This window comes from Hippoglossus stenolepis, chromosome 9 (assembly GCF_022539355.2).
Source record: "Hippoglossus stenolepis isolate QCI-W04-F060 chromosome 9, HSTE1.2, whole genome shotgun sequence".
NCBI classification, from domain to species: domain Eukaryota; kingdom Metazoa; phylum Chordata; class Actinopteri; order Pleuronectiformes; family Pleuronectidae; genus Hippoglossus; species Hippoglossus stenolepis.
Window position 1 is genome coordinate 422622 of NC_061491.1, and position 19196 is coordinate 441817.

General features: G+C 41.7%; 2 protein-coding genes across 5 annotated transcripts in view; one reads left to right on the top strand and one right to left on the bottom strand.

Moving 5' to 3' along the window:
• Positions 1-10448, bottom strand: part of ptar1 (protein prenyltransferase alpha subunit repeat containing 1) — a 67786-nt gene extending 57338 nt beyond the window's left edge. For 2 of the 3 annotated variants that reach the window (XM_035165574.1, XM_035165576.1), the window contains exons 1-3: positions 10290-10448; positions 8946-9115; positions 7661-7727 (exon numbers count right to left, since the gene is read on the bottom strand). In XM_035165574.1, coding sequence (XP_035021465.1) covers positions 7661-7727; positions 8946-9115; positions 10290-10375 — 323 coding nt within the window. In that variant the 5' untranslated portion in view covers positions 10376-10448. The remainder of the gene's footprint in view (positions 1-7660; positions 7728-8945; positions 9116-10289) is intronic. The other variant, XM_035165575.1, reaches the window with a different exon arrangement.
• The window catches only part of zfr (zinc finger RNA binding protein), a 1162720-nt gene that overhangs the window by 406400 nt on the left and 737124 nt on the right, over positions 1-19196 (top strand). The gene's annotated exons all lie outside the window — the stretch shown is intronic.

Genomic DNA, 19196 nt, shown 5'->3' on the forward strand with positions numbered 1-19196 from the left:
ATATTTCTGAAGTATTACTACAAGATCACATATTTTTGTATGAGCCTTCATTTTTAATGTAACCAAGCATTCTGTAGCATGAATACACATCTGACATTAATAAAAAAGCAAACGTCTTGAAAATTGTATGAGAATATACAGAGTTATGAACATTTTAATTGAGAGAGAGCGAGAGCGTGTGTGTTTAAGAGAGACACGGGAAGGGGAACGATGAGCAGTCGAATAAACCATTGGAGGTAAGGAGAGGGGGGGATGCAATCTCCTTTGCCCCTGACTGGAGATAAAGGATCTGGATCACAGCCAGTAATTCACATCCTTGAGTATTCTTTATTAGCTGTGGATTTGTTACGTTTGAAACAAACAAGGTGGCTAGTACAGAGTTATTGGTTGTAGCTAGCTTGCTAACGTTATTGTGAAGTGTGTTTTCTCACTTCAAACAACTGTAGGCCCACTTTACTCTACAACTGTGTTTTTAAAAAAAGGAGAGGTTGTATTCTTTTGTGTGAAGGGATGTTTTCTCTTTTAGTTATACATTTTATCAGTGGTTACAATTAACAGTATTTTTCAACGCTTACCTTCTACAATACTATCCCAACTTGTTATAGCATTCACTTTTTTTCCCTGAAAGATGGTGACTTGGGACAAAATGGAGATACAGGAGAGTCTGGATCACAACCTGTGAGTATGCTTTATTAGCTGTGGATTTGTTATGTTTGAAACAAACAAGGTGGTTAGCATAGAGTGCAGAATTGTTGGTTGTAGCTTGCTTGCTAACATTACTGTTAAGTGTGTTTACTCAATTCAAACAGCTGTTGAGCCACTTTATCCTAAAATTGTGTAGAAATATGGTAAACGATCTCAAAATATTGAGTACTGATAAAAAAAAACAGGTGTGGCTGAGGGTAAGAGCGGTCGTCCTCCAACCAGAAGTTCAGCGATTCGATCCCAATCTTCCCCAACTTAGCATGCCAAAGTGTCCTTGGGAAAGATGCCCCCCTCATAGAAAAAAAAAAATGCCCATAAATGCACTGTATGAATGTGTGAGAATGGGTGAATGGCAAAACTGTACTGTTAAGCACTTTGAGTGGTCATCAAGACTAGAAAAGCACTATATAAATACAGACCATTTAAAGTGTGCAGGTGGATTTATGACAGTAAAATATGTACATTTACCTTTGCACTGTGATTAGCCCCCAGCTAATTCAGCTAAAGTAATTAGCTAACTTTATAAGTGTGTTTGTTAACTTCAATCAGCTGTAGGGCTACTCTACAATGAAACTGTGTAAAAATATTACGATCAACCTCAAAATATTGAGCACTGGTAAAGAGTGGAGGTGGATTTATGATTGTAAAGTAGATTACATACAGTATACATTTGCATTTCAAGTAAGCCTCTGCTAGCTACTGCCTGGTTGAACTTCCTGTACATCGTTAGAACAGGTGGAAGCTCAGTTAACCAGACTTGTGCGAAGGACGCCGGTTAAACAAGGCCAGCTGTATACCTGGATACACAAGACTGATAAGCAATGTTAGCCAGGTTAACTGGACTGGGTTTATGTAAAATCAATATATTCTGTGGATGTGTGTGTACATGTGGATATTGTTTATGTAAAATTGTTTTTGATTGTTTTATTTTCCCCTGTATTTTAGAGTACATCATAACAGGCTCCTGTCTCTGTACAAAGTATATCACATAGCAGCTACAGACACGTTCCACAATATGGGATGCCAAACAGACCCTGCAAAAACCATCCTAGTGGGCATACAGGCTACCACATTTGCAGAGTTCTAGTACAGTAGAAACCACTCACAGTGATCACATTTGTCCCGGGCCAAATTAATCACTAAAAGCACTTGATTACTATAAGCGAATTGCATGTAGCTTCTGTATTATAGTCCTGGAAAATGAGGGAAAGGTAATGGCGCCACAAACAACTGCTCACACTTCTCCCTCTCTCGCTGACACGCAAACAGCCACACACACATGCACACAATGCTCCCACAAACAATGTCATTGGACACATGTGTAAACTCAGACGGGGTAAAAACAGAATTTTAAAAAATGTGTCAATATATGAAGAGCTGGAGGAGATGGCAGGGCGCAGTTAGGCTCTATTCGGTTGGCAGTGCGCTGTGTGAATGAGTACAGACAGAGCCAGTAAAAACTGTTAAAAATAACCTTCTTACGGTTCAATAATGTATGAAAAGACCAAAAAGGAGCACGGTAAACAGACTTAGTGGCGCTGTGCATGGCCCCAAAGAACCCACATACCGTAAGCTGTTTGTTTTACTTTTACGTACAACATGAAAACAATTTCAAATAAATAATTTTGATCAACATTTAAAGTAAAGAGTAAACAACAAAGGTGAATCCAGGAAAACAAAAGAAATTAATAGTCTGACTGGTATATTTTACAGATTACGTGGGTGACTTGATGAACTAGTGTTTGAGGACCAAGTGCCATGTGTAGAGCAGTTGAAAAAAATCCCCATCCCCAGTGAACAAATACAAAATGAATTAATGAAAAGTAAACAAAGGTGGATTTAGGAAAACACAACAATTTGAGTTTTTGAATGAAATATTTTACAGATTAGGTGGGTGAACTGTTGAGGCTGGTGTTTGACAAGGTGTTTGACGATAACGCTCCATTTGTAGAGGGGTGAAAAAAAATCTCCATCCCCGTGGATCTGGTATTCTAATGTGACAGACCCTCAAAGGAGGAAGTGGTTGCTCGCCACAAGTTGTGCTTCAGTCAAGAGTCACTTGGAAGCTAACATACTGGCCAGCCAGATAAAGGAACTTCTGGCTAATCCAGAGGACAACACATGACAGGATGACAACCCTTTTGTGACAAAGCTGCAGTAGGCAAGGTGTCAGAGGCGCCTGAGGGAGGACAATGAGACATTATTAGAGTTGCAAATAAAACTTGCCTTCTAATATATTTTTGTATATAAGTCTGTATTATCTTACATTTGCAAACAAAACAAAAAAAATCAAATTTCTTCATAAATTCTACTCATCCTGAAATCATTGCTGTTTCTGATTTATGCAGTTGTATCTCATCACATATGTAAATATTAAGATAAGACTGTATTGATCCCAGGTCTGGGAAATTAACTCGTTACATTAGCAGGTAGTGACACTGAGGGAGACAAGAGAATAAAAAAGACAATTGAATAAAATACAGAGAATATGTACATAATAAACCTTTCACTGCGTAAATATTGTTTGCAGAGAAATGTACTTGAATAAAGTGCAGAGGCATGAGATGATTGCACAAGGATGTATACAGTATTTATGCATTAGTATCAGGCTATATTGAAATAAACGTATACATAATAAGCACATATTCGGGCTATGTGCACATATGCGGGCTAACCCTAACCCATAAGCAGTATGGTATGAATTAATATGAGTAGGGCTGCACGATATAGGAAAACATGCAATATCATTGTTGGATATTGAGATCGAGCGAGAGCGAGAGCTCATAGTGATGAATTTGACCCAGGACAAACGTGATCACTAAGTTTCCAAAGTAGAATATAGTCGGGAGGAGACGGGATGACATTTGACGGAGCCGCCTTGCAATTCTCTTTTCTCTCTCTATTCTCTTCTTCCTTATCTTTCCTATTTCTTTGCAACAGATATTTTCCACCTCTGTGCATACCCTAACCATTTTTGCAGTTTCCACGAGTGTACCTAGACACTGTAATATGCAGTTCAGTCAGACAGCGGACATGTCATGCAAAGAATCTAAACAGTAACAATGTAACTTACTACTCTGAAATGTCCTGCTCCATTCTTGGTTGAAAATGTGAACTAACAGCTTCTCTCTGTTGGACTCAGTTTCAAACTGGTAACGTTTAAAATTTGCCATTGTTTATCAATGTGTGTATTTAGCTTTAGTGGCTCAGCAGGTCAGATCACACCGGCCTGTACCCGGTTTTTGCTCAGGCTCAATGGGCGTGACACTTTCAAATCGTGCTGGAAGCATTTGACCAATCAGAAGAGACAAGACCTGCTAGTTAATCAGAGCACACTGGGCTATCTAGCGAGGGGGGATAGGAGCTAAAACAGAGCATAACAGAGTCAGAGCGACTACAGCTGCAGCAGCAATGGAAAGAATAAAAGGCTAAAGCTTTTTCTGAACTTTGGAGCCTGTAAACTTTCAAGTAGTGCCCTAAATTTAAATGATGAACCCCAAAAACAAGCATAATATGTCTCCTTTAAAAATACCTTTTTAGAGGATTTATTTGTTATTGATCCAAGTGCTACTGTAAAAATAATTGTGGGTATTATTTCATGTTGTATTTATAAATGGCTCCATAGAAGAGGATTAGCATACGTGAGCATATACTTTTCATGACCGGTCCAATGGAAATCCTCCATCTTGCTCCCACTATGCCTTAACCCCGACACTGTCCTGTGCATGAACACAAATAGCTTGGTTGCTGATTGGCAAAAACGAATTAAACAATTACTGTGCTTGCTTTACATTTGATCCATACGGTATATGAATACATTTTTCAGAAATGCTTCTTAAAATACCTCACATTTACCAACTTAAATCATTTAGGTCATCTAGTTTATCTGTTCACTAACATCTGGCATCATTTCAGACCCTACTGTTCTTTTTTTTTTGTTCATTATGTTCCTGCCTTTGCCAGTCACCTGACCTTTCACCCGCCTGCAGACATGATCCTCATGTATATGATTTAGACCTGCACAGTAGCCCTTCTGTTTTGACAGAATGTGAATACAAATACAATTTAAACTATGCTATGTTCTTTAGCTTTTCCCTGCCACACTTACTCATTTACCTGTAAAAGCTGGTGGTGTTGAGTGGCTGTATACACATTGTATACCACCATTTCCCAAAGACTTCCATCAATGGCAGTAACAGAGATGCAGGTGCACACACATGAAGGTCACTATTACATGCAATACACAGACTAATGAGTAAAAGATAAGTTACTGCGTGTGAGAAAGCCCTGCATTGCATTACACAACGGGCGCTGGTGCTTTGGTGAGCTCGTGCTATGAAGAGCTCTAGTCCTCAATGGAAATTGCCTTTTTTAGGTTTTGAGCAACAAAAGTCACTTTCTGAGTTGTGTATAAAATATTTCTTGATTTTCAGTTATTAAAGCAGGTGGCACTGGAATTCGATAGTTGTTGTGAGGCCACTTCCTTCATTGTTTCTTATACTTTTTTGTAGTTTTTAGTTACGTTGAATCCCTCGATGCCTCGCGCTTTTTACGTCCCTCACTGCAACTCCAGTTTCCGGGCAAGAAAAACGGGCACAAAAACAGAAAAGGCTTACCACTGCACCACAACTGATATGCACAAACATCTCAAAAGAAACATGAACATCCTGAGGCTGTCCGACCTAAAAAAAAACAGTGAGACGGCAGCATACGTATTCCTAACTGTTCAGTGTCAGTGCCTGGGTATCAACATTGGGTCCTTATCTGTTGTGCTACAGACGACAACTCAACAATTTCGTGTCGCCGCCGCCGCCTTTCGACAAAATTGTAGTCCATTGTTTCACGGTTAGTGTGATCACTGATATAGTGATCAACCATTTATATGGATCAAAAAGCTTGGGATAGAAATGTATTTGGGTCTTTTCATACATGTTTGGACCGTAAAAGAAAGTTATATTTATATAGTTTTTACCGGTTCTGTCAGTAATTTATTGCTCCTCTCTGTGTCTCTATAATTTGGCGCTGCGCACTGCCAACCGAATTGAGCCAAAGCAAGTCTGCCCACCATCTTCTCCGGCTCTGCATACATTGATTACATTTACAATGTCTGCTGTTTTTTTTTTTTTACCCAGAGTTTACATGTGTTCGATGACACTGTTTATGTGTGTGAGTGCGTGTGTTTGTCCATGCCAGTGCGAGAAAGAAAGAGAGCTAGCGGAGTCAGGACGAGCTGAGTTATGAATGAATGCAGGCAGCTACTTCTTCAAATGTAAATAACTATTAAAAAAAACATAAATATTGCTCCTGTGGAGTCATCCAAGTGTCCGTGAGACCTAACATTTAAATTCGACTCCAAACAGCATCATTTACACAATTTTTTAAAACCTAAATTTATCCTCCCAGGCCAGAGCAGCTTGTGCGGTGTGTACGATTACTTACCTAATTGAAAAAAGTAATCGCTAAATAAAATTAGTTAGTTCCAGCCCTAAACACGTTTTTAATAATTGTAGTACAACAGAGAATTGTTTCCTCAGCAGTGCAAGTCATTATCCACTTGAGTTTCCATAACTGCTGAAACAGAAGCTGCAAATCGTTTATCAATTTAAGCATGTGTAGGTGGCTCAGAGAGCACCTCCACCTCCACCAGAGGATTAATCAGCGCAGCTGAGGGCTGTTAGCTGATTGATCCTCAGGTTCAAAAGGCAGCAGCAGCACTGCCAGAGGAGAGGTAAGGTAGAAGACATACAAAGACACACACGGAGGAGTGGAGAGCACGCAGACAGAGACAGAGCTAAGCTGAGTAGAGAGACCTGAAAAGGTTATGTGATGGACACTTTAAGTTGAGTGTTGAGTTTATGTTTGCCGATGCTGGAAAGCAAATCGTTTGGCTCTGGCTGTGTTTGCGAGACCCCGGTAGGATCGACATGTGCCACAGTAGTATAAACTGATAAATCCTTATATCATATTTTGTTGTATAGCTTCAGGTAACTTACCTAAAGTTAAGTTCGCTGGGACAACTGCTACTATCACCAAGCAACAAGACCACAATGCCAGCTGATTAGCAACACAGAAAAGTATTTAGCATAGCTTCTTAGAATGATGCCTGAGCTAGCGAGCCAGTGTCAAGCTCAATGGGTCAGTGTCAATGGGCAAATTCGGCCAACATCTTTGCCCATTTTTTTTTTATTAACTGGGAATTATGATGGGTCAGGCACTGGCAAGATGGCGATGGCTAATGTCACAGAAGCTACGTCCATCTTTATGTACAGTCTCCACTAAAATCCCTAATAAATGTCTTTAATCACACTATTCACACATATTCCTGTCTATTTAACTGTCCCAGCTCAGTAGCACCTAGTCTGTGTGCAATGACAAATTAAATGATCAGCATCTCTGGAAACTAAAGGGACTGGCAAGGTTTTTTATCATTGCCTTGAAATGCTCCACAACCATGATCTTCCCCACATTGCTTCTGCCACAGACAATGATGAGGATGTCCAGGTGATTATTCCTTCAAGAGCTGGTGGTAGAAGGGGGCAAACTGCACCATGTGTGTGAATGGGTGAATGTTCATAACTGTACTGGTAATAAACTGTACTATAAAGTGCTTTGATTGGTCATCAAGACTAAAAAAGCGCAATATAAATACAGACCATTTTAGCATCCTCTACTGGCAGGAGACACCCCTTTTGCTGTGCAAATTGCCATTAAAAGTATATAGTTCTCAGCAGACAGGCACACCAACCCATGCTGTGTATTGAGTGTGCAGGCAGCATACTGTGTGCATTTCAACAGGCCATTCAGACTGTAGCCTTTGACCACAGCATGGCCACTGTGGTATGTTGGGCTGAGATTAGTATTTTGTCTTTTTTTGTTTCATTGTTCACTCTCAAGTGTAGATAATGAACAACTGACATCTCTGTACTTGTGTTGTAGCTGGCTAGTGTATCTGTACCTGACATTCCATGCAGTGGTGAAATCCGGGTTAAGCAGCAACAATGTGCAGGTGATATCCACTAAAGCTAAGGGGCACACAAACATGAACAGTTAGATTCTCTCATCTTCAACATTGAGGCTGGGGATCTCTCAACAAAAAACAGTTTATGCATTTTATTTAATAAACTAAATGAACACAAAAACAAAACTGGGTTTTATCTAGGCAGGTGAAAGACTTCCTGAGAGTCTGAGCCTGTAAATAAAATACAAATTAAGATTTAAAGAAACCATATACAGCTGGGAACTGTGATAAAAGAATTTCATTGTAAAAGCTATTCGACTTATAAAACACAAGAACAACTTTCTACAAAAAATTAGAGATGAGAACTTGCAAGCAGGTATGTAGCTGCCATGTCCTATCCCTGCTTCAATGTAGCCCAGGGCTCCAGAGTGTGACCATTTTATACCAAAAAAGAAGTGCGACAAAAAATTGTTGCGCCTAACATTTAGCTGGTCTGTCTCTGTACTTTAGCGAGTCGTGTCGCTTCCTCATCCCATCCCCTCTGCAGAGTTTACACTCACACACACAGGCCCCGCACACACAGACAGTGAAGCAGAGATGAGAGAGTAGAAGCGGTGAACGAGGCGGTAAATGTCAAACAGTGGCGACAAAAAGTGTGAATACAGGGTTTCTGTGACGGACCGCTAAACGATTAGCGCCACTGCTTCAGGATCACAGCAGAAGCAATGGTTGGTTTGTACTGTGTCAGTCTCCTGTCTGGGTGTCCTCATTCCACACTCCTGCTGACCTGCGCTCACTTTACACAATAACAAAAAACACCAACACTTATCAAAAGTAATTTGGATCTGAAGTGTACTTACGCTTACTTTGTTTGTTTAATTCGCTCCAGAGTTTATGATACAGTTTTTTACACATTGAAAATGTGACGAGCTAGCACGCACGCATATTATTAATTCTCATTCAAATGGCAGACTGAATACTCTTTTGAATTAATTAATTGCTATTTAAAAGGGTGAAATCGTATAATAGGGCTATTATTGCAGTGCCTTTTGGGTGAACCTAAATCATGTGCTGGTGCACCTAAATGAAAAAGTTAGACGCACCAGTGCAACCAATGTAAAAAAGTTAGTCTGGAGCCCTGTAGCCTACATTAAAGTAGAAAATAAAAGTACACTTTGTACAGTATTTGACAAAGACATACATTTCATTACAAATACACCATCTCTGAATGAAAAAAGACTAATCAAATTTGCTGAGGTAGATTTAGATTGACTTCAGTTACCTCCCCTGTCCAGCCAGTGTTTGCGCTGGCGGTAGAGCAGCAGCTTGTTGTGGACATAGGGCAGCAAAAACTTAATACACCAGCTCTCAACACCCAGCTTGTTCTCCACCAACACAATGGGACTGCGGTTGTAGCGGGCCTCTGGACATGGGATCACACCAATCTCATCACTGAGGGAGAGGACAGAGACAAAGGGCTGGGAACAGTTTTTGCCATTTTGATCAGAAGCTGAGACACAACCAGTCAGTCCAGGTTGGTCATATTGAATGCTTTTCTTTGTTCAATTGTTTTGTTATAGACTATGACATATTGTTCTGAAGGTCCTTTCACATTGTGCAATTAAAAGGTTCATGTCATGATGTCATACTGTGAAAGGTGGGTCTAATAAATTCTTGGTCAAAAAGGAATCTGTGTTGGACCGAATGATATTCATTTTTAAGGCATATCAAGAGGTTGTGATGGATGTATGGTGAATGTTAACATATGATATTAAAAATAAGCAAGCTGAAACATGCAGTTAAAAACAAATTGCCCCTCTGGGATAATAAAGATATCCTTCCTTCCTATGTCTGCAGCAAAGGTGGAGCATTAACAGCTTTGATCATAGCACTGAGAGCTTTCTTTCTCTACAGAATAACACAGTGCTTGTCATAGACGTACACCTCTATACAAACTGGTAACTCTAAGTTTCTTCAGATTGTGTCATTTCTCAACCTGCAGTTGTATGCTGAATTGGTTGGTTTGAGGACATAAGTTGCTTTTCAAGGCATTTCAACTTTTGTTAGAATGTTTCTAGCCATGAGCTCAGTAGCCTCACAAATTATATTTGTGCTTCTTCTGATGTTTGCATTTAATCAGACGAAACGCTGATAAGTATTTTGCTAAGCCTGACAGCCTGACGTCGATGTACTTGTACGAAAGAGAAGCCTTACAATAGCAGATACTAAGGTTTCAAATAAAAATATAAAAAGCTAAATAATTACTTAATTACTGAATCTCACAGTTAATGGCAGTGATCGACCCTTGTGGGAAGCGGCACAGTTTTGACAGCCACCTTACCACGTAAAGAGGTTACAAAGCTCACTACAAAATGAACGCTATGCATGCTGTTACATATCAAACAGTTTAATATGGGGTGTTTCTACGAAACTCTTCTAGACATTTATTAGAATAAACGAACAGCTCAAATAGCTGACTAAACTGTGAACTTTCTCTTGACCGCTCTGATTCCAGGTAATAGTCCAAGCCCACAGTTGAATAGCTGGATCGTGCTGTTGTTTGCCTTAATGTCCACAGGATGTGACAGCCAGTCCGTCTGCTTCCTTCACAGTCAACTATACTTACATGTTGGGATTTCTCTTGAAGGCATTGGTGATGTCTTTGACAACTCTCTGCACCAAGACGTGCACCTCCTCCTCCGACTCCGCCATTTTTCAGTGACGTCAAACGTTTTTTTTTCCGGGTAAAACCAAAACATAGTACGGAAACCCCACAAGGCCAATGGCAAAAAGTGCGTTCGACTTTATGCGGCGCTGCGCAGCGCTGATTTAACGTAATGCATGCTGGTTGGAGTTTTTGTCCGACTTCGACAAGCGCAGCAAAACGTCAACAGGTGACTTTGAGATCTCTAAGCTGCATATTAAACTGTCAAGTTTTCATAAGCAGCTGTTGTACCACTGGTAAATTATATTTACCCATAATCTCACCTTGGCGCATGGCGCCACCGTGTGGAACATTAGAACTATTACAAGAGTGGTTTGAAAAAACGTATACAGTTCAATTAATTTATTTAAAAGTATGACAATGAATGCGCTCAGAGAAGTCAGCCGCATTTGTTAAGCCATTCCACTTTCTCGAGCACACATGATACAAAATATCCTCACTTATGCAAATGTGTCAACTAAACTCCCTGAACTAAAGATTGGTGAAAGAAAGAAAATGTAACAACAAAGTTATAGGAAATGCCTTGAACAGCTATTTTCTGATTTTAATACATCATTCAAAATAATATGCGACAATGGAACAACAGATGGAAAACCTTTAATTATATTAAATTAGCTATTCCACCCAAAATGAAAGAAATGCAGTTTAAAATAATAAACAATGGTTATCCAGCTGCAGAAATCCTTTGGAAAAGGTTACATTTTGATATTTAATCATTTATTTATTGTCCACTAATAGTGCAGTCCATCTGAAAGCTTAAAAAGCCGTAGGTTTTGGGGATGTGTCTGTTTGATTGACACACAGACTCTCTGATGATTGACAGGCAGACATTTGTGACTAGAGAGAGAGAAAACTGAGCTTTATTTACATCGTTTTCACTCAGTTCTCTGACATTGACTCTTATCCTGTCGTTATAAGTCGCTGGAGAAGGTTTTTACACCTTTACATTTAGTTTGTTTTTATTAGTTTTAAGTTCACCGGGTTTAAGGCTTCCGTTTCAGTAACAACAGACACAGAGGAGCTGATATCCGGTTTGTTCAGTGAGTAAACTCTGAGCCCCTACTCCACACTATCCAGTCAAAAAAATGCTGCACATGTGGAAGAGCCAATTGGCATTAGAGCAAAGATTGTGAGAGGTTGGATCCGGAAAAGATGATACATATAGATTTTAATCATGTTCTCTATGAAACATGTAGACTCTCATCTGAGTGAATTCACTGTCTTTGACAACTTCTCACAACTGACATTTCTAATGCCACTCACTGGAGTAATTTTCTCTCTGTCAAACTGTACATCTCGCTATTTTCATCAGACACTAAGTGTTTCCTCAGTGATGCTGGCGCCATGTCCTGAAGTCCCAGTGGGATTAACCACGGCAAGAGCCTCCGCCCAGTGAAGAAGACCATTGCTTTCGTCAGGTTTGTGGAGAAGCCAACATCAGTTGCCAGGACCACCTCCTCGGGCCTGCTAGCAACCGCACAAAACTGGGAGCTGATAGTTGGCCTGGGGAAGCAACTGAAGTTCCCAGAAGCTTTTGCCACAACAGTGTTAAGGCCAGACATCACAAGCAATTTAGACAGAAGAAGGGTATTTCAGGGAAGTATAACCTTTCCATTTCGCCAAAATTTCCTCCAACTTGGTTCCATGGAGCTTTATGGAGTAGGTGATTCGTTCCATTAGATAAATGTCATAGATCATATCATACCAATCCCCTACTAATGGGGAATGTGGCGTTAACCATTTCTTTGTGATTGCTTTTCTTGCAGCTACACTCAGGATTCCAAGTATCCTTTTTTTTTTCAGAGTTGATTGCAGAGATCCAAAGAGGAGTTCTTCCCATTTTAAATAATCTCATAATTCTGAGTGAATCTTATGCCAGAAAGAATTCAGACAGGCCCAGAACAAATGGTAGTGAGGGTCCTGAGTGGTGAGACTTCTGGGCAGGTGTAATAAAATAGCTGCTCTGAGTTTTCCATCCAAAGGCCCTCCATGAAGTTAAGCATGATATCCTCTATTGCAGTTCACAATAATTTTCCCAGACTTTTCCCGGAATGGAGTTGTTAGCTTTCGCTTCCCATTTTTGTTGAATGTAGATGGTGCAAGTTGTTTTAATGTCCTGGAGTCTAGAGATTACTTTAAGCCCAGAATCTGCCCTATATGCATTTATAAATATTCTTAATAGGCTGTTTTTCAAACACCTTTTTATTCGGTGTAATTAAATTATTGATATAGTGGTGGACATGAAGAAGTCTTAAAAAAGAAAAATTGCTATTATTTAGCTTGTACTCCTTTGTCATTTAATTATAAAAACTACAGTATGCGGAGAGTCCCTGGTTAGCCCATCTTTTATAGGTTACATCCATCTTGCCACATTTTACAGATAAATTGATCCACTTAATCCACTTGGCTGAATTAAAACCATCCAGGAAACCCCCCTGATGCCCGTATGTGACGATCCTGTCATATTTCTCATACCGTTCCAGGATCTCATTAAATTGTTACTACTGAGCTCTGCCTCGATCTTATCCTTACACCTCAGGTTAGCCTTTTTTATTTCAGCTCTCCCGGACTTCTTTAGTTCTCTCTCTCTTTAATGGTGGCCCTTCCTTGAAAGCCTTTTTCCAGTTGCTTATCAAACTCTTGATGTCATGGGAGATCCATTTTTTGGTATTAGGAAAAATCTTTACTATCTTGGTAGAAATCATTGAGCATCTGCTAAAGGAAATATAGCTACACACAATGTCTGTGAGTTGGTAAATATCAGAGGAATCAATACAAGAGAACTGTCCTCAGTCCAGACCTTGACCTCCTTGTTATAGTTTTCTCTCTCCTCAACTTGGGCGGCTGTGGCTGAGGGGTAGAGTGGTCGTCCTCCAACCAGAAGGTCGGCAGTGACAAGTATTTGGGGGGATTCCGTCGGGAGATAAATCGGCCTTACAGATACATACATTACTGCAGCATCTGCGGTTGATGCACAAGCATACCCCCCCCCCCTCCAAGGCTTTTCTGTGTCACCTCACTGTTCCGATCCAGCCGAAGAGGAGCCCCGAAGCTGCTGATGTCAAGAGTCGAGTCCAGATCCAGGTCAGTAAGCCAGGTTTCATTTCACTGTAGGGCGGCTGTGGCTGAGGTGTAGAGCGGTCATCCTCCAACTTGAAGGTCGGCAGTTCGATCCCCAGTATTCCCCATCTGCATACCGAAGTGTCCTTGGGCAAGATGCTGAACCCCGAATTGCCTCTCATAGAACAAAAAAGTGCTGCTAATAGATGCACTGTATGAATGTGTGTGTGTGAATGGTTGAATGTAAAAAACTGTACTGTAAAGAGCTTTGAGTGGTCATCAAGATTAGAAAAGCGCTATATAAATACAAAACCATTTACGACATGTAAATCGTTGTTTATTCAGACTCTGAAGAGGTCCATGAGGTGAGGCTCCAAAAGACTCTGGACACGCTGGAGAAAGCTGGTTTGAAGCTAAACCACGACAAATATCTCCTGCGTCAGCAACAACTTAACTACCTTGGACACTGCATCGATGAAGATGGCATTCGTCCAGATGAGGCCAAGGTGAAGGCCGTCACTCAGCTTGAGCCACCAAACAATGTCACTGACCTGAGAAGGATCCTGGGTTATGATACACTACCTAGGCAGGTACCTCCCAAACCTGTCCGAGGTCACCAAACACCTCAACAACCGACTCAAACATGGCGTGACATGGGCATGGAGCGCAGTGCAGGAGGAGGCCTTTAAGAAGATAAAACAACTCATCACAGAGTCACCTGTACTAGCATACTATGATGTGAGTAAGCCTACCATTATCAGTGCTGATGCTAGTAGCTATGGTCTAGGTGGAGTCCTGCTACAGAAACATGATTAACAGTTGAAACCAGTAGCATTTTGTTCCAGAACACTCACTGATGCCGAGCAGCGCTATGCGCAAATTGAGAAGGAGTGTCTCGCTGCACTGGTGGCCTGTGAGAAGTTGTCCAGATACCTCTATGGACTAGACTCCTTTACTCTACAGAGTGATCACAAGCCACTGATTCCCTTGATAAACTGTTAAGACCTTGATAACCTTATAACCCTACAGCTGTGTTTGTGCCGGGGAAACAACTTATCATTGCAGATACACTTTCTAGACATCCCCAGGTCACTGCCACACAGGAAATCGCCGAGCTGATTTCCCCCACCAAGCTCGACATCATCAAACAGCAGACCCTACAGGATGCAGAACTGAAGATCGTTCAATACTACGCGACCTCGGGATGGCCCAAATATGCTGTTAAGGTGCCTGACAAGGTAAAAGCCTATTACACTTCCAGACACCACCTCACAGTTTCAGACGGACTGGTGTTGTATGATGATAGAATAGTATTGCCACAGAAGACGAGGTCTGAGATATTACAGCTCATACCTGATGGGCATCAAGGCATAGTGAAGTGCAGAGAGCGGGCTAGGTGAAGTGTGTTTGCCTGGAATGAGCAAACACATTCAGGAAGTTGTCAGTACATGTAAAGACTGTCAGGAGTCCAAACGACACAGAGAAGAGAACTCCTGATCACTACCCCACTACTGAGTCGCCCATGGGAAAGAGTAGCAGCTGATTTATGCGAGCTGAACAAACAGAACTACTTTGTAGTTGTAGACTATTTTTCACGATATATAGAAATAGCCTACCTCAAGGACATGTCAAGTGACACCACGAGAGCTAAACTAAAGAACATCTTTGCTAGATGCGGGGGTGCCCAAATGAACTTGTTACGGACAATGGCCCCCAATTTTCAGGCAGAGCTTTGTAGTGGAAAATTCAACTGACCAGTGTCTAAGGTATTGGAAATCCCCCTGACCAGGTGTCTCACTGCTGTGATACTGTCTACCTGACAGGATGGAACCCTTATTTGGCGGTGTCTCACTGCTATGACCTTGATCAACAGGGTGTATGCCCTTATTTGGTGATGTTTTCTTCCAACTGCTACAGCGGACGGACAGACACAGATGATCTCATGTCCTTCATGTCTTTTTTCATATTATGTTTTATGAAACGCCTGTTTGTATAAGTTCTGGCTTTTGTGAACTTGCGGCCAGTTCCATTTTGAGCACCCGTGCTTGTTGTGTAAACTCTGCAGAGCTTACTGTTATAAAGACTCAAAGGCAACTCCAGTCTGAGAATTTCATTATTTCAAATCTCACGATGAATTTCCATCACAAACTTGGCGTCACGAACAGGATCCCTTGAAAGATCGTCTGGACCCGAGAAGTCTTCGGTGGCTGATCACCCAGGAGAGAAAATCTTCTGCCTCTACTTCCAACAGTTAAGAGAAGAGAGGGCCGAAATAACTTGGGTTCCAGACCTTCTTCACAGGGATCCAAAGACCTCTCTTTGGTCATCTTATATCTGGTGAGATGTTGAAATTCTGATTTTCATGACTGTTTAGATGATTTCTCAAATACAAAATCAAACATAAGAAATAATACATTTAAAGGGTTTTATTTGGAACGGGTGTATTAGTCATTCTCTCGGATTATTGTGGATTAATGATGTTAATCTGACTCGTCCTTGTGGCAATCATCCTTGTTGAAGGCTTTTTTCCTGTTTTGCCGGAGAAAGAAACAAGGATTCGTGGAGACGTCCACGTCTTAAATTGAGTGTTCAAGGGAAATTGTAGATGTGCACGATTTCATACACTTAATTGATAAGGATGGGTAACAAGGGAAGTCAGGGACTTCAGAACCCAGAAAGTCCAAATGGTGGGCTTTATGGTTAAGTTTAAAAAATTAAACTTTTAAGAGAGAAACTCCTCGAGAAAGGGGAAGAATTAAAAAGCAACAAAAACAAAACAAAAAAAAAAAAGAGAAAAACTAAATAAATAAATCAAGGTGGCAATGTGGAAAGACAGAAGATAATAAGAAAGTGTCTTGAAATGTGGGAAAAAGAGGCAGAGTGTAGGGACAGAAAACAAACATTTAAACAGATGGCTAAGGTTGATAAGAAGGAAACTGAGAAAGTTGAAAAGAAATCATATAGATCTCTGTATTCTCCATTACAGGGTGTGGCAGTCCTCCCCTCAATGCCTGCCTTCCTCCTCACCTACGACAAAACCCTCCTCCATGATGATGTGCAGAGACCAGACTCCACCAATCAACGATCAGGCCCATCTCAGACTCCACCCACCACTCTCCCAGTCTATGGAGACGGGACAGCGGGAGGACTGAATGATGATGCCACCTCTTCCTCATCTTTAGGCCCCACTGACTTTGCAAAGATATGTCCGCACTGTGGGGGAGACCTCCGTCTGACTTCACCAGACTGGGATGATGCGGTTAATGCAGCATACGTCAACGCTCTCAACACACTCCTCAACGCCCTGAGGACCGCCTTCCCCAATAAAATTGACATGTCCAAAATAACGGGGGGCAAACAACAACCAGGCGAAACCATAGGAGATTTCCTCACACGTCTAACCGTCCTGTTTAATCAACACAGAGGCATCCCCATACCTGACACCCTTGGCAACGAGCCAGGGGCTTATGAAACACATCTGAAACAGGCCTTCCTGAATGGTCTGCTCCCCCCACTACGGGCAGACGTAGGCCACACCTGCATCGGGCTTGAGGATGCTCGCTTGACAGAGGTCAGACGTCATGCTGAACATGCTGAACGTCAACACAAAGAAACCAAAGACAAAGCTCAGCAGAAAAATGATCAACAACTCCAGAACGCACAGCTAACCATGATGCAGGCTGTGTCAGCCCTGTCAAGGCCACACAGACAAGATAACGCTGATAGCAGAGCCAACTTCACTGAACCAGGAAGAGAGGGGCGCGGTCGCAGACGTGGCCGTGGGAGAGGTTTCTCTCGACGACCCCCACTTGCCAGAGATGAGTGTTTAATTTGCAGACAAAAAGGACACTGGGCAAAGAACTTCCCCCAACGGCGAGAGGACGGGGAGACAAGAACTTTCACTGCCGACTGAACTACAGAAAGTGAGGAGGGGGCAGACGGGGGGGGGACGACCAATCTACCCGCCGAGGATCAGAGAAAGGGAAGTGAAACACACACACATACATGCCAAAGCAATGAAGAAAATTCTAACCGCACATACACACAAAAGCTCCAGCAATGAAGAAATCGCTTGCCAAACTAACCGCACACACACACACACCAGAGCAAACACAACTTTGTGGTTCTTATGTTAAGTACAATAGTGATGCTTTTAAGAAAATGCCTCAACTCGAACTGTGTGTTAACGGTCACAAACTTAATTTCATGGTCGACTCTGGTGCAGGTTATTCTGTGGTTAGGATGTCAGATTTGCCCACATCTCCTGAGATGAGTGGTCGCTTTATATTCTCTCAAGGTGCCAGCGGTGCCAATGTAAAAGAAAATTTCACAAAACCTCTCAAATGTGCTGCTCAGTTTGACAAACATCCCATAAGGTTTGAACATGATTTTCTGTTGTCTCCCTGTTGCCCAATTAATCTATTAGAAAGAGATTTGATGATGGTGTTAGGCCTCAATTTAGTATCCTCCCCTGATGGAGTGACAGTTACGCACAATTCTTCTTCACAATGTCACAGACCACACATGAGCAGCTGTTTGTATATCAGTGGCAACTTCCTATAAATGCCTCCACTGATCTGCTCTCCAGGTCAGGGTCTCTCGACACCCCTTTTTTCTGATGTTATGCACACTGATTCACTGCATTGCACTTCACATGTGACAGACACAGCAGATCACGTTTATGAATCTCTGTTTTTGCCTTTTCCTGATGATCTTCTGAAAGTGTCCAATATTTTTTGGTCTGGTTCCAGAAGTGCAGCTCCCGTCTCACTCACTGACCAACAGATGGCACTGTTTCGCGTCTCGAATTCCAGCCCTCACATCTCACTCTCCAAGTCCCATGATGACCAGTGGCAAGACTTAGGCCCATTTGTCAGATCATGCCAGGCTGCCGTTGATTGGCAACCCACAACCACGCCTGATGTAATGTATTCACCCAGTCTGAGTGCATTTGATCTAAAAATGTCTCCAACCTTCTGTTCTCCAGCCACACGCTCATTTATTGTGACTGAAAATCACCTTCATTCTTATGCAATGTTGTCCAGCCCCTCTGATGTTTTCTCCTTTACTTTCAGATCTGCCTGAAACACTGTGGGCAAAGGACAAATATAATGTGGGCAAAATCACTCCAAAATCTGATTATAGGCCATGTAAAGAACAATATCCACTCAGACAGAAAGCAGTGGAGGGGATACGTCCTGTTTTTGAATCCTTTTTGCAGGCTGGTGTAATTGTCCCCTGCCCTGATTCACCAGTCCGCACTCCACTGTTCCCAGTTAAGAAGATCAGAGACAAAGGTCAACCTACTGAGTGGCGGTTTGTGCAAGATCTGAAGGCTGTGAATGATGCCGTAATTTCTCGATCGCCTATTGTTCCCAACCCATACACGCTGCTTTCCCAAATTCCGCCTAATGCAGCGTGGTTTTCAGTTGTAGACTTATCCATTGCTTTTTTGTTAGTGTTCCTGTCCACAGGGACAGCCAGTACTGGTTAGCTTTTAATTTTGAAAACAAGGCCTACACGTTCACACGCCTATGTCAAGGCTACTGTGAATCTCCATCATTATACAATCAGGCTCTCAGGAACCGTCTTGAATCCCTCATCCTCATTCCGGGTTCAGTTCTCTTGCAGTATGTTGATGATCTACTAGTTGCCAGTCCCACACAGGAGCAATGTGAAACAGATACGATCGCTTTGCTGAGACATCTGGCTCGTGAGGGCCATAATGTCAGCCTCAGCAAATTAGTT